Raw genomic sequence first — 14233 nt, 5'->3', positions numbered from 1 at the left:
GGTGAATGAGTGTATGCAAGGTGCTCTGTGATGGACAGGTGTTGGTCCAAAGTGATAGATGGGTGACATGATGCTTTATAGATGGATGGGTGACATGGTGTTTCACTGCTGGATTGGTGACATGGTGTTTCACTGTTGGATTGGTGATGGAGTGGATTGGTGACATGGTGTTTAGTGATGAATTCGTGACTATGTTTAGTGATGGACTAGTGACATGGTGTTCAGTGATTGATTGGTGACATGGTGTTTCACTGTTGGATTGGTGATGGTGTGGATTGGTGACATGGTGTTTAGTGATGAATCGTGACTATGTTTAGTGATTGATTGGTGACATGGTGTTTCACTGTTGGATTGCTGATGGTGTGGATTGGTGATAGTGTTCAGTGCTGGGTTGATGACATGGTGTTCATTGATGGATTTGTGACATTGCAGTTCAATAAAGGATTGGTGATGGTGTTCACAGATGGACTGGTGATATGGTGTTTCAGTGTTGGATTGATGATGGTGTTCAGTGATGGATTGGTGACATTGTGGATCACTGATGGATCGGTGATGGTGTTCAATGATAGATTGGTGACATGGTGTTTCACTGTTGAATTGGGGATGGTATTTATTGGTGATGGTGTTCAATGATGGATTGATGACAAGGTGTTCAGTGATGGATTTGTGACATTGTGGCTCACTAATGGACTGGTGACATGGTGTTTCACTGTTGGATTGGTGATGGTGCTCAGTGTTGGATTAGTGACATTGTGGATCATTGTTGGATTGGTGATGGTGTTTCACTGTTGGATTGGTGATGGTGCTCAGTGTTGGATTAGTGACATTGTGGATCATTGTTGGATTGGTGATGGTGTTTCACTGTTGGATTGGTGATGGTGCTCAGTGTTGGATTAGTGACATTGTGGATCATTGTTGGATTGGTGATGGTGTTTCACTATTGGATTGGTGATGGTGCTCAGTGTTGGATTAGTGACATTGTGGATCATTGTTGGATTGGTGATGGTGTTCACTGACAGATTGGTTACAGGGTGTTCAGTGATGGATTAGTGACATCGTGTTTCACTGCTAGATTGGGGATGGTGTGGATTGGCGATGATATGCAGTGATGGATTTTTGTTGGTGTTTAGTGATGGATTGGTGACATTGTGGATTTTTGATGGGTTGGTGATGGTGTTCACTGTTGGACTGGTGACATTGTGGCTCATTTTGAATTGGTGATGGTGTTCAGTGTTGGATTGGTAACAGAGTGTTCAGTATGAGCAGATTGCTAAATAAGAGTCTGGAATGATTACAGACACTCTTTACGATTACATCAGCAGTTTTTAGGTACAAATCTATTGTCCAGATAAAAGTATTCACAAATGTAAGGGTATATTGTTTGGGGGGGAAGGACAAATCTTTAGGGTGTCCATGTGGGACCATCCACAGCATCAGTATAGTGCAGAAGCTTCAAGTAGAAGAATTATTTACCACTAGTCCAGCTGAAGATCATTACAAAATAAAGAAACATTCTCTTTTTTTCATCTATCGTTTGTGACTGTGCAAAAAAAGGATGAGAAGTTAGCGACTGCGTGCATCCAGTAGCTAATAAGAGGCAATATGGTAATAGAGGACCGCCTTCACGCGTCGCCTTGGCAACGAGTGAGAAAACGGTATAGCAACAAAAAAAATCTCCAGTGATGCGCAGCTCAGTCACCTTGAGCAGGTAACTATGGATTTAGAGCCAAAGTGATTAAAATAGAGATAAGTGATTAAACCTAGCGATGCACGATATGAAAACAGTTTCCGTTATTTCAGGATCTTCGCGCGCGCGTGAGGACCGCGGACATCTCTACAGCGCGCGCCTTGTGTGAGAGGAATGCGCCTTATTTTCCCTCGCTCGAGAGCTCTTTGCGCCTTTTTCTCCGCGGAGGAGAGCCACTCGCTTTGTTCTGTCTGCACTCTCCTCGTCTGCGGAGTGGCTGCACTGAGCAGCGTTGGAGAGGAAGTGGAGGAAAAGTTGTCGCGGCGCGGACTTTGAGGTCATATATGAAGATCGGGACTGCGCGCAGACATGCCCATGCACCCTGTCACTTCCACTTTGATGTACCGCGGGATCTGCACCATCCCGGACATCCTCTCGTACGGGACACCGGTCAACCTACCTGAAGATGAAGTGGAGGGTGAGTCCGAGCGCCTTGGGCACTAGATCTTTAGAGCTTTATCTGATGAGCATTACGCACCAAAAAGCGGAGTCCTAATACTTCCTTTCATTGATTCTTAGTCATGCCTGTCGTCTCAGGGAGTTTTTTTTTTTATTTCCTTCGCCACTGACACATCTGGTTTGTTTATTAGGAATCTAAAGCTACATTTAACTCCAGAGCTACTGATAAAAAGCGTTGTGGAGTAGAATTGAAATGAACGATCATGGAGAAGAGGCGCATCCATCGTCACTTGCAGTCTCAGAGCACCTGTTAGTGTGTTCTCTGTGTTTATTCTCCACTGAATGAATCAGTCTATTTAATAAATAAATAAATAAATAAATAAATATATTTTTTTATCTGATATAAATTCATAGGCTTAAATTTATTATTATTATTATTATTATTATTATTATTATTATTATTATTATTATTATTATTATGTCTCATATAGCTCATATATCTTGTATGAGACATGTTGCTGCATATAATGTATTGATTATTATTACCAGTCAGATGTCATTTCCTCATCATTATTGATTTTCACTGTAAATCTTTTTTTTTCTCCCTTCCTCAGTCACCATTTCAAGTCTAAATTGATAACTGGTGGAAAATCAACTACAGTCAGATCAGGCTTTCCACCTTTCTACATTTCACTGGAACTTGATTCAGACGAGCGAACCTGTGGTCCGAAGTAACTCTAAATGTTAGAATTCTTTTGAAAGTTTCGAGTCGAACGATCGGTGACAGTGATTTCAATTTCTTTAAATTTGTATTTATTTATTTTTTTGGAAGGAAACACTATTGTTTTACAGATACAGTGACGTGTGTGTGTGTGTGTGTGTGGCAGCTAAATCAATTTCAATTCTAATTTTCAGCTCTGGTCTATTGATTTTCTTCAAGGTTAAAGCAATAATTCAAATCATTATTGACTCAGGAGGAGTCTATAAGAGCGAGGTGTTTGATACTCATTATCCTTCCATTCGGTATGTGTTCTAGACTCCAGTACTTGGAAAGTTGTTTGTCACAAAGAAAAGCTTTGTTGTGATTAGAAATTAATCAGTTAATTAATTAGTCGGTACTAAAATGAGCTTTATGACTCATGCCTTTAATAAAGCTACAGTAGCACTCACCTTGACCATAAACAGGTAAAGTCTATGGAGCGTCCGTGTTAAACAAGAAATATGCATGTGAGACGTGATGTCTTTAAAAACGTATAAAGAAAATGACGTGCGAATTTGTTATTTTGACGTACGGCTTTTATATGACGGGAAATGTGTCATCTGTGGCTCGTTCCAATATAAAGCATAAGCAGGGGAGGGGTTTGTGTTTAGTGATACTCCGAGGTGACAGGCTATTACAGCGGGCAGCGTGATGAACAAAACCATCTTGTCAGGCAACCACACACACACACAAACACACACACACACACACACGTGTCTCAAGCACCTGCATCAGGATTCAGCTCCATACGGCTGCAGCGCATCCTCTGATGTGCAAGGCAAATTGTAAACACTGTCAAGAAGAGGCACACTAACACACAAACAAAGGCAGGCACATACCCACACACACTTCAAGAGCGGATTAGTGCGGTCTGATATGAAAGAGAGAACGACAGCGGAGCTAAAACGCTCTTTCACAGGCGTCGAAAATAAATCAGTTATTTTTTGCTCATAGGGTTCACTAACCTCATATTTCTGTCTAATGTTTCAGAATAGAATAGAATATGAGGCGTTGGTTTGTTAGTATATCACTTTAAATACTGTAAAGATGCTCACATCCAATCTTTTTGATATGATACAGATAGTCAAGCTTGATGGATACGTCGTATACCTAAACCTTGAGCCATACTGATGATGTCACAGTAACACAAGTTATGCAAAACAGTCACATGTAATACGGCACTTAGCATATTATCTGAACATAGAATCAGTGGATCAGATCTAAAACCATGTCTGATACCAGGTTTAATAACGGATAATCATGAAAGGCTCGTCTCTAATAACGATAATGAATATCGGTATCAATAAACGAGATCATGTGACACTGTGAGAAGCAAGCCTAGTGTACGTTGCTGAGCTAATGGGCCACAATCTGGACATAGATCATGATTAATGATAGCAAATCATCAAGTAAACCAGACCATAAAACAATGCTGTGTGAAAATAGCGAAAAGATGAAGTATAGTGTTTTTATAGAATATAACGTGATCAAACATTGTAAGCATAAAACTTGCTATAAAGCGTGAGGAGTTCATCACTAGTAACCATGCTAGTTAGATAAGCAAGACTTTGTTTTGCTAGGACATTGAAATTTTAACAGCTTTTAATTTGTTAGGATCTCACAACAACCATCACAATGAAGAAAAAAAAAGGTACGAAAAACAGAAAAGCAGAATTCCATTAATAGCAGCTGTATTACATAAGCCCCGCCTCTTAGAGAAAAGAGCCAATCATCTTGTTGGAAAAGATGTTAGTGAAAAGTATGACCTATCAGACTTATCAGGAGTGTTGACAAGATGGCTGCCAAGTGGAAAGACCTCACTACAACTTAGATTAGAGGTTAGATTTCGTTTCAAAACTTTCCAACACATTGCAGCCTTCCTGTGAATGTCATGCTGTGCATCAGAAGAATTTAGGACTCCAAAGTCAATAATTTCTTGGAGGAAGCAACAGGTCCAGAGACTTTATGATTATTTACATTTTTTACCCTCAATCAAGAGCACATGTTAAAAGAAAAGTTCGTTAAAAAAACAACTAAGAAATTTCTGAACTGCGGAGTGACAACAAACTCTACCTCGTCCCTGCAGCTACTCTATTGCTACTTAGAGTACTAAGAGAGTAGTAAGCAGTAGAATAGCTGCAGGGACGAGGTATTTTTGTCGTCCACCCAGGAAGTGATCCTCACTCTGGTTCGTTGACAAAAAGCTAATAGGGGTTTTTCCATAGGCTTTTGGATTTTCCTGTTGAACGTGATGACATTTAACGTCTCAGACAACCGCCAACCTTTGTAATTCTGTTTAGCCTCTTGTTCACATCACAACCGACATGTTAGAGCTTCAAATAATCATGAGTGGGGATTTTTTATTGTGTCGTAGAAGAAAATATCTTGAGCTTGTGTTTCAGAAGCTTATAAATCAGACATGTGCCCCAAAAACCCATTCCAAAAACTCATCGACTTCAGGACGATGGAACCGGAAGACAAATCAGAGTGATTTCCTCACCGTAGCTGGTCAAATGTATTATGGGGGTCAGAGAACAGATCATAAGTTGAATCACTAGCAAGAACTCTAATCTCAGGCCAAATATCGCATTGATGTTGCTAATCTGATGAAATGTTTAATACTGTGTTAAATGATCGAAATAAAAGCCTGCGGCCATTTTGAACGATTTTATTCAACACTCAGCTGGCACCTTCAGATGAAACTCTATTAAGTAAAGTGAAATCCTGGTTGTGCTGCAGCTGCTTATTTCAGAGCTACACTGCGAATAGAGTCGCCTCATGCTATGCCAGTAACATTCTGTTGATTGGCAGTGTTTGCTGTTCTGAGGATATTCCCAGATGTTTCCTGCACCTGGCCACGAGCTCCACATGGCATTCCACTGGCACCGTGATGATCAGGCGCTGAGCTTGTTTCGAGCTTGATTAAAGCGCCTGGCAGAGGTGGCAGAGGTGGAACTGCAGCCGTGATTGAAGCTGCATTTCGCTCCTGTCCGCTGAGGGGGTTTGTGTGTCACGTGAGCGTGGAGGAGGTTATTTCCTGTGTGAGAGAGAACCCTGTCTCCCTGTCAGCTAGCACATGTTGGAGAGACATGGATCCTGCAGTAATTTCATACAATCCTGTAGGACATGGAGAAGTAGCTGCAGTCACGGGGAGAAGGGTGAAGGTGCTGTGAGAGAACTGTGTGGATAACGCTTTAACTTACGTCCAGTTTTACTCTTTTTCTGAAATCTTACTACCACTAGATAGATAGATAGATAGATAGATAGATAGATAGATAGATAGATAGATAGATAGATAGATAGATAGATAGATAGATAGATAGGAAAGAAAGATAAATAGACAGACAGGATGACAGACAGACAGATACCAGATATACAGATAAATAGATAGATAGATAGATAGACAGACAGACAGACAGACAGACAGACAGACAGGTAGATAGATATAAAGACATGTATATTGAGATAGGCAGACAGATAGACAATGAGACGATACATAAATATAAAAGTAAGACAGACAGATAGGTAGATAGATAGATAGATAGACAGACAGACAGACAGACAGACAGACAGGTAGATAGATATAAAGACATGTATATTGAGATAGGCAGACAGATAGACAATGAGACGATACATAAATATAAAAGTAAGACAGACAGATAGGTAGATAGATAGATAGATAGATAGATAGATAGATAGATAGATAGATAGATAGATAGATAGATAGATAGATAGATAGATAGATAGATAGATAGATAAGAAAAGAAGACAGACAGATATTAGACATACATTTTGAGAGACAGACAGAGAGATAGATAGGTAGATAGATAGATAGATAGATAGATAGATAGATAGATAGATAGATAGATAGATAGATAGATAGATAGATAGATAGATAGACATAGATGTTGACAGAAAGACAGGCAGACATACAAATACATAGAAAGATAGACAGGCATAGATAGGTAGACAGGCACATTGATTGATTGATTGGTTGATTGACTGACTGACTGACTGACTGATTGATTAATTGATTGATTGATTGATTGATTGATTGATTGATTGGTTGGTTGATTGATTGATTGATAAAGACTCAGGTGATAATATTTTCAGGTTTTTGCAGCTTCACTCCACCAGTTGGTTTAGTTCCAAAAAATAAAGTGAGCCAGAGCTAAAGAATTATTAATCTGGTGTATAAAACTTTTACTCCATACAGTAGACTGACTTTTCCTGTGATCCAGTTGGCAGGAAAGTGCACATGGAGCCTGCAGTGAAGCCTGAGCGCCCGTGCTGGGTAATGAATGACTGCTGCTGAAAAGGAGACACGTAATTAGGCTAAAGGTTTCCGGAACTTTCAGCGCAGTCCAGAGATGCATGTAGACTCCTGAGCTGTTTGTGTGTGCTCCCTGATGAAGCTCATTTCTCATGGAGAACTTCTTACAGAATCAACAACTGAAGCGTGGTGACGACTCAGGGGGGTTTCTCATACTCATTTGTTCCATTGTTTGTTTGTTTTTTTTTAGGGTGGATCCAAAGACAATCATTTATTCTCTTTGCCTTATTAGGTAATGAAGCTAATTTCCTTCCTAAAAACGGGGAGAGATTTAGTCAGTGCCAGAAGAAACACCAGAGGGGAACTTGTGTTCAATAAAAAAGTCAATACTTAAATGTACTGAAAAATCATTGCAGTTCAAGCAGCGCAGTAAAAATCAGCAGTGACAGATTAACTCCTCCGAGGTGAAACTCCAGCAGATTCAACACACTGACGGCAGCCTGAAATGTGACGCTGTGTTGGATTTACTCCATAATGTCTCTGCTCTTACACCGCCGCTCGTTTGGGCCCTGGAGTTGAAAACGCATACACCACTTACAATGTTATACGACTCATTTCCCTGATTTATAGTTTATCGTAGTGCGCTCTCACTTCACACCGTTGTCTAAGATCATAGATTTAAGATGACTTGAATTCAAAATTTCACTCTCTTGTACGTTTTCTTCAGTTTCGCATATTTCCTGCTCGTGTTCAGTGTTTTGCTGTCTGATGCTTAGGAGATGATTTTGTTGTGTTGCTGGTTTTAACGTGTTTTGAGGCACTGTTTCTGATACTGATATTAATAGCATGGCATTTCAGCTTAAACTTTATCAATGGGATAGTGGATTTGACTAATTGGGATACAGAGACTGCTAAAAGTGCAGATTTTTTTCTTTTCAAGTCGTGTTGCATTCTTGATAGATAGATAGATAGATAGATAGATAGATAGATAGATAGATAGATAGATAGATAGATAGATAGACAGACAGACAAAAATTATTTGATCCCCTGCTGATTTTGTACGTTTGCCCACTGACAAAGAAATGATCAGTCTGTAATTTTAATGGTAGGTGTATTTGAACAGTGAGAGACAGAATAACAACAACAAAAATACAGAAAAACACATTTCAAAAAAGTTAAAGATTGATTTGCATTTTAATGAGAGTGAAATAAGTATTTGATCCCCTATCAGTCAGCAAGATTTCTGACTCCCAGGTGGCTTTTATACAGGTAACAAGCTGAGATCAGGAGCACTCTCTTAAAAATCTCAGCTTGTTACCTGTATAAAAGACACCTGTCCACGGAAGCACTGTAGATGGACAGACAGACAGACAGACAGACAGACAGACAGACAGACAGACAGACAGATAGATAGATAGATAGATAGATAGATAGATAGATAGATAGATAGATAGATAGATAGATTAAATAAAAGGAAGTGTAAGTGGGGTGAGTGGCATAGCGTTGATTTAAGGAGTCGAGTCAAAGCTTCACATCACCTCAGAATGTTCAGAACGTTCTGATAGACAGACAGACAGACAGCCATGCAGACAGATACATAGAAAAATAGACTAATAGATACAACAGACTAATGTAAAATAGACCTTGCCATCTGTGGCAATTCATTGGTTCTGGTTTTGAGCCCATCGCAGATTGCCACTGAGCACCGGTTCCGACCCGATAGCAGATCGTCGCCCTGGCAACCTGCAGAGTACAGAGTAATGGAAGAAACTTCTGGGGTTAGTCAAACGACCGCCCGTCGCTGTGTACATCCCGTATGCACAGCTATTAAAGAACAATTAATGTGCTGTTATTATATCAGGCTGCCTAATGTAGCGGCAAGGAAACTGCATACCGTAATTCCTTGGAGCATCTTGTGCCACAGGTTTACGGCATGCTGGAAAACACAGACACCCTGTTCTTCCCCAGACGGATAGCTACCTCCATTACATTAATCACAAAGCCATCTATTCTTCTCCAGGCACTTTTCCATGACTGGCGCACGATATGACAGATTCTGTCATATGACACTTTGAGCTTTTTTTTTCATGCCAAACAGTTTGTGCCTAAGAGTTTTTGTGACAAAACTGTTTCCAAACTATTTTTTTTTGCAACATTTTCAAGTATCGGCAATATAAGCTATATAAACGTTTCAATGTGCTGAAGAACCTATAACAAAACAAACAAATAAAATAAATGTAGCTAATGATCCAACATCGAATTACAATTATCCCTCCTGGATTCAATTTCATTCACTGATTCATTCTATGATTTATACACCGATTCATTCACTGATTCTTTTTTGAGTAATTCATTGATTTGTTCACTTATTCATTCTGTGATTTATACACCGATTCAGTCACTGATTCATTTTTGATTCATTCACTGAATCATTACCGAATTGTTCACTAATTCATTTCTGATTCATACGTCGATTCATTACTGATTCATTCTCTAATTTATAAATCGAATGAATGCTGATTCATTCACTGATTCATTACTGATTCATTCATTAATTCATTTCTGATTCATACTGATTTATTCACTCATTCATTCAGTTCATTCACTGATTCATTTCAGATTCATTCATAGACTCATTACTGATTCATTCACTGATTCATTTCAGACTGATATGAACAAAATAGTTTATAACTGTGAGACTTCTTTCACACTTCAGGCTACCATTTGGACAATCTCCTGGTGGTAATCTTGTTTGTTCATATCAGCATCCTCTGAATGATCAGGAGAGGACTGCGCTCTGTTTTTCACCAGTGCACCAGAGTAGAGTGATAGTGTTATTTAAGGAAGGAAGATGAGTTTAGTCCCAACTTCTGAAAAGCTATGCATAAATAACTGACAGAGAAGCCGCGATCTAAATGCTCTGCGATCTGACTGCCACAGTGCCGCGTACACAGCATTTCTCCAGCATCTGTCAGACCCGACTCTTCACCCCCTGGCATGTTCCTTATGTGTCTCAGAAACGAAAATGGAGCAGGAAAATAGTTATCTCCTATTTGCATCTTTTTTTTTTTCCAGGGAAAACTCTGAATCCCCGAACAGACCCACATCTGATTTGTATGCACTGATGCGCTGATGATCAGACGCATTTAAAATGATTTGTTTCAGTTGCATGACTTATAATAGCCAGAGGAAAGAAAAGCAATTTTGGGAGTTAATTTACTCCTGTTTAAACATTTTCAGAAAGCAGCATCAGTGTATTGAAATAGATATGAATGTATTTCTACTCAATCTAACAAATTAACCGACTAAGAATCTTTACAGACTCATATCACGTGAACGAACACTTAACAAAAACGGCTCGGAAGTTAGCATCAAGGAGGCTAAACACTGAACATCACTGAAGTGTGCGCTGTAATGACGGGGAAATACGCGACAATGAAAATTTTTGCTAAGACGGATATCGACGAATGAAGATAACAATACCTGCTCGAGTACAGAACAGATTTGTCCGTGTTTTTCCTCAGTGATGTGAAAGCACGAGACAATCTGTTATTTAAAGCGGTCACGCGCTGGATTTATCCGATCATGATCGTTGATGCTGCAAATTTGTGAATAAGGTTAAGCCAAGGTTTTGGAATGTACAGAGCATAGAGTGACTTACAAGAGTGGAGGTAGGAGCACACAGGTAGACTACATCCTATGGCAATCTGAAAGAGATTAGTGCCTGCAAAGTGGGAGAGAGTGTAGCCAGACAGCATAGGGTGGTGGTGTGTAGGATGGCTTTGATGATCTGTAAGAAGAAGAGGTCAGAGATAGAGATAGAGAAGAAAACAAAGTGGTGGAAGCTGAAAAAGAAGGAATGTTGCGAGGAATTTAGACAGAAGTTGAGGCAGGCTCTGGGTGGTCAGGTGGTGCTGCCAGATGACTGGGAAACTACAGCAGAAGTGATCGGGGAGACAGGAAGAAAGGTGCTGGGTGTGTCATCTGGAAGGAGGAAAGAAGATAAGGAGACTTGGTGGTGGAATGAGGATTCAGAGGAAGAGGTTAGCCAAGAAGAAGTGGGACATGGACAGGACTGAAGAGAATAGACAGGAATACAAGGAGTTACAGCGCAGAGTGAAGAGGGAGGTGTCTAAGGCCAAGCAGAAGTATGACGAGTTGTACACTAGGTTAGACACTAGAGACGGAGAGAAGGACTTGTACAGGTTAGCTAGGCAGAGGGATCATGATGGGAAGGATGTGCGGCAAGTTAGAGTTATTAAGGACAGAGATGGAAAGGTGCTCACAAGTGAGGAGAGTGTACGGAGGAGATGGAAGGAGTACTTTGAAGAGCTGATGAATGAGGAAAATGAGAGGGAAAAAAGAGTAGAAGAGGTTAAGCCAAGGTTTAGGAATGAATAAGGTTAAGCCAGGGTTTAGGATTGTACATTGTGAAGCGTCAGATTATGAAGAACCAGATTTTATTGTTAATCCCGGGGAAAGTATGAGCAGTCTGAAACCTCGAACTACAGCTTCTGTTTACCCAATTCCATCTGGTAAAGAGTTAAGCTAAGATAGCTAAGTATACAGAAGTGACAAAGCTGGTGCATGTGCGTGTGAGCGTATGTTTGTGTTATTTTTGTTTTGTCAGATCTGGTTAAGCATGCAATGAACAGTCCTCACTAATTTGAACACAATGTGTTATTTCCCCGTGTTGCATCTTGCTGGGTTTGTGTTTCAGAAGCATGTGTTGCTGTTTAAATCAGCTGACGATTAGCCAGCGCTCAGCCCAGCATGGGCTTATTACTAAACCAGGAGGCTTTCTCTTCATACACAAACACACACACACACATACACACGGATGATTAGAAGGCAATTAAATCCCATTAAGCATCGTTCATTGTGTGGCAAGGTGCCTTTCAGAAAGCAAACTGATATTTCTTTCATTCTTTTGTACTTTTATACAGTAATGTCGTGGAATTCTCAAATCTGATTGGTCAAGAGCTCATATTATCCTTTCTATAGTAACAGCTCAATGGGCAACATGGTGGTTTAGTGGTTTGCACTGTTGCCTCACAGCAAGAAGGTTCTGGGTTCGAACAGACAGGGGCCTTTCTGTGTGGAGTTTGCATGTTCTCTTGTGTGCCTGTGTGGGTTTACTCCGGGTACTCCGGTTTCCTCCCACAGTCCAAAAACAAGGTTGATTGGTAATTCTAAATTGCCCATAGGAGTGAGTGTGAGTGTGTGTGGTCGTCTGTCTATATGTGTGGCCCTGTGATGGACTGGTGACCTGTCCAGGGTGTACCCCTGTGTGCTTGGATAGGCTCCAGCAGATCCCCGTGACCCTAATTAGGAATAAAGCGGGTATAGAAAATGGATGGATGGATGGATAGTAACAGCTCAATCACAGGGATCTGTATGGACAACATTCTAAGAGTGAGAAGAAAGAGAAATTTGTTATTTAACAATGAAAAAAATGTCAATGTGGTAATTAGTTTTGAAGAATTTATTTGAATAAATGGAAGGAGTCTCCAGTCTTAACACTTTGTAACAGTGGAAGCTGTTAAAGCTGTTCTGTTGCTGATAAAAAGAAAGTTTATAGCTGCTATAAAGTCAGTGATTTATTTATTTATTTATTTATTGTTTTTTTTTTACAGCTATTATTCCACATGCTAGATGAGGAACGGTTCGAATAACTCTAGACACAATCTCCAGATATACACAACACGTTAGAGTGTTTTTTTTTATATAGTATTAGAACTAGGAGTCAGTGACACAATCTTGCACTTACAATTTGCCAGTGCATCTTCAGGACCTAATCTCTGACAAGGTTTATTGCTAAGTAGTGACAAAGAACACGAATAAAACGCTGAGAAAAGCCACCGAGACAATAACGAGATAAAGATGCGAGAACGTTATGTAAAAGCATGCTGGGACGTTATAAGTCAGTGCTGCAGGCTAAATGAATTCACTCCGCTGCTAGGATAATAGACAGTGTTGAAATGTTTGAGTAAAAATGTTGAGTTTGCTGATGTTTTTATTTCTGTTTTGGGTGAAGTGTGAAACGAGGTAAACACACACACACACACACACACAAGCTGGATCGTACTTATATGCAGAGCGCTGTAGGCTGTGTGCAAATGTAAGACTTTGAAACTTGAGCTCAGCTTGATGCCGACACGTGCACGCCCACACACGTGCACGCCCACACACGTGCACAGGTTGATTTTTAATTTTTTGCCAATTATTTAAAAGATTTAGTGTTATCTGTTTAGCGTGTGTGTGCGTGTGTATTGCATCTCTGAATTTCCATCTACATTCATTCCAACACAAAACATTGCCACTGACCCATCACAAATATTTTTTCGCCCTACATGAAAGAAACAAGAAATCTGACATTTTAACAAAGGCTCTGAACTTTTCATTGTTTTTCTCGGGAGATGAGAGATGACTTAAGATGCAAAAGAAAAAAGTGTTGTCATTGTGCATATTCCATACAGCGACTGCTATGTTGAAACATGTAGGTCCACTTAATATACGGCTCTGGAAGAAAAAATAAGAGACCACTACCCAGTCTCCAGATTTGAAAACCTCTGGAATGACATCAAGAGGAAGATGGATGGTCACAAACCATCAAGTAAAGCTTAAAAGAGTGGTATAAAGTTCCCCAACGGCAATGTGAAAGACTGGTGGAGAGCATGGAGCCAAAACACATGCAAATCGGGGTTATTCCACCAAATACTGATCTCTTAATGTTATTTAGCCGAAGCATTAACACAATTTACTGCACACAAATACTGCATGATCTTGGGTTATTTCGATGTGTTGTCATTTCCTTTAAATATACACTCTAAATAACAATAGCTATATTTTGAATTTAGGAGAAATATTCTCAGCAGTTCACAGAAAACTGAAACAAAACTAAAAAACATAAGAAACTGATTATTATGCAGTGGTCTCTTACTTTTTCCCAGAGCTGTATATTAGTACTGTGTATATTATGGACAAAGCTGCCTGAGAGGAGGAGAGAAATTTCAATAAAAACACTGACGAGGATGTTAAGCAGAGCAGGGTT

General features: G+C 39.9%; 1 protein-coding gene across 1 annotated transcript in view; it reads left to right on the top strand.

The window, feature by feature from the left end:
• The first annotated feature begins 1625 nt into the window (after positions 1-1625).
• LOC131342973 (calcium-binding protein 7) overlaps positions 1626-14233 on the top strand; it is a 46874-nt gene continuing 34266 nt past the window's right edge. The window contains exons 1-2 of the mRNA XM_058374296.1: positions 1626-1708; positions 1801-2165. Coding sequence (XP_058230279.1) covers positions 2057-2165 — 109 coding nt within the window. The 5' untranslated portion in view covers positions 1626-1708; positions 1801-2056. The remainder of the gene's footprint in view (positions 1709-1800; positions 2166-14233) is intronic.

The sequence above is a fragment of the Hemibagrus wyckioides genome, linkage group LG22 (genome assembly GCF_019097595.1).
Source record: "Hemibagrus wyckioides isolate EC202008001 linkage group LG22, SWU_Hwy_1.0, whole genome shotgun sequence".
Taxonomy (NCBI): Eukaryota; Metazoa; Chordata; class Actinopteri; order Siluriformes; family Bagridae; genus Hemibagrus; species Hemibagrus wyckioides.
This window is presented reverse-complemented; position numbering and strand designations above follow the sequence as displayed.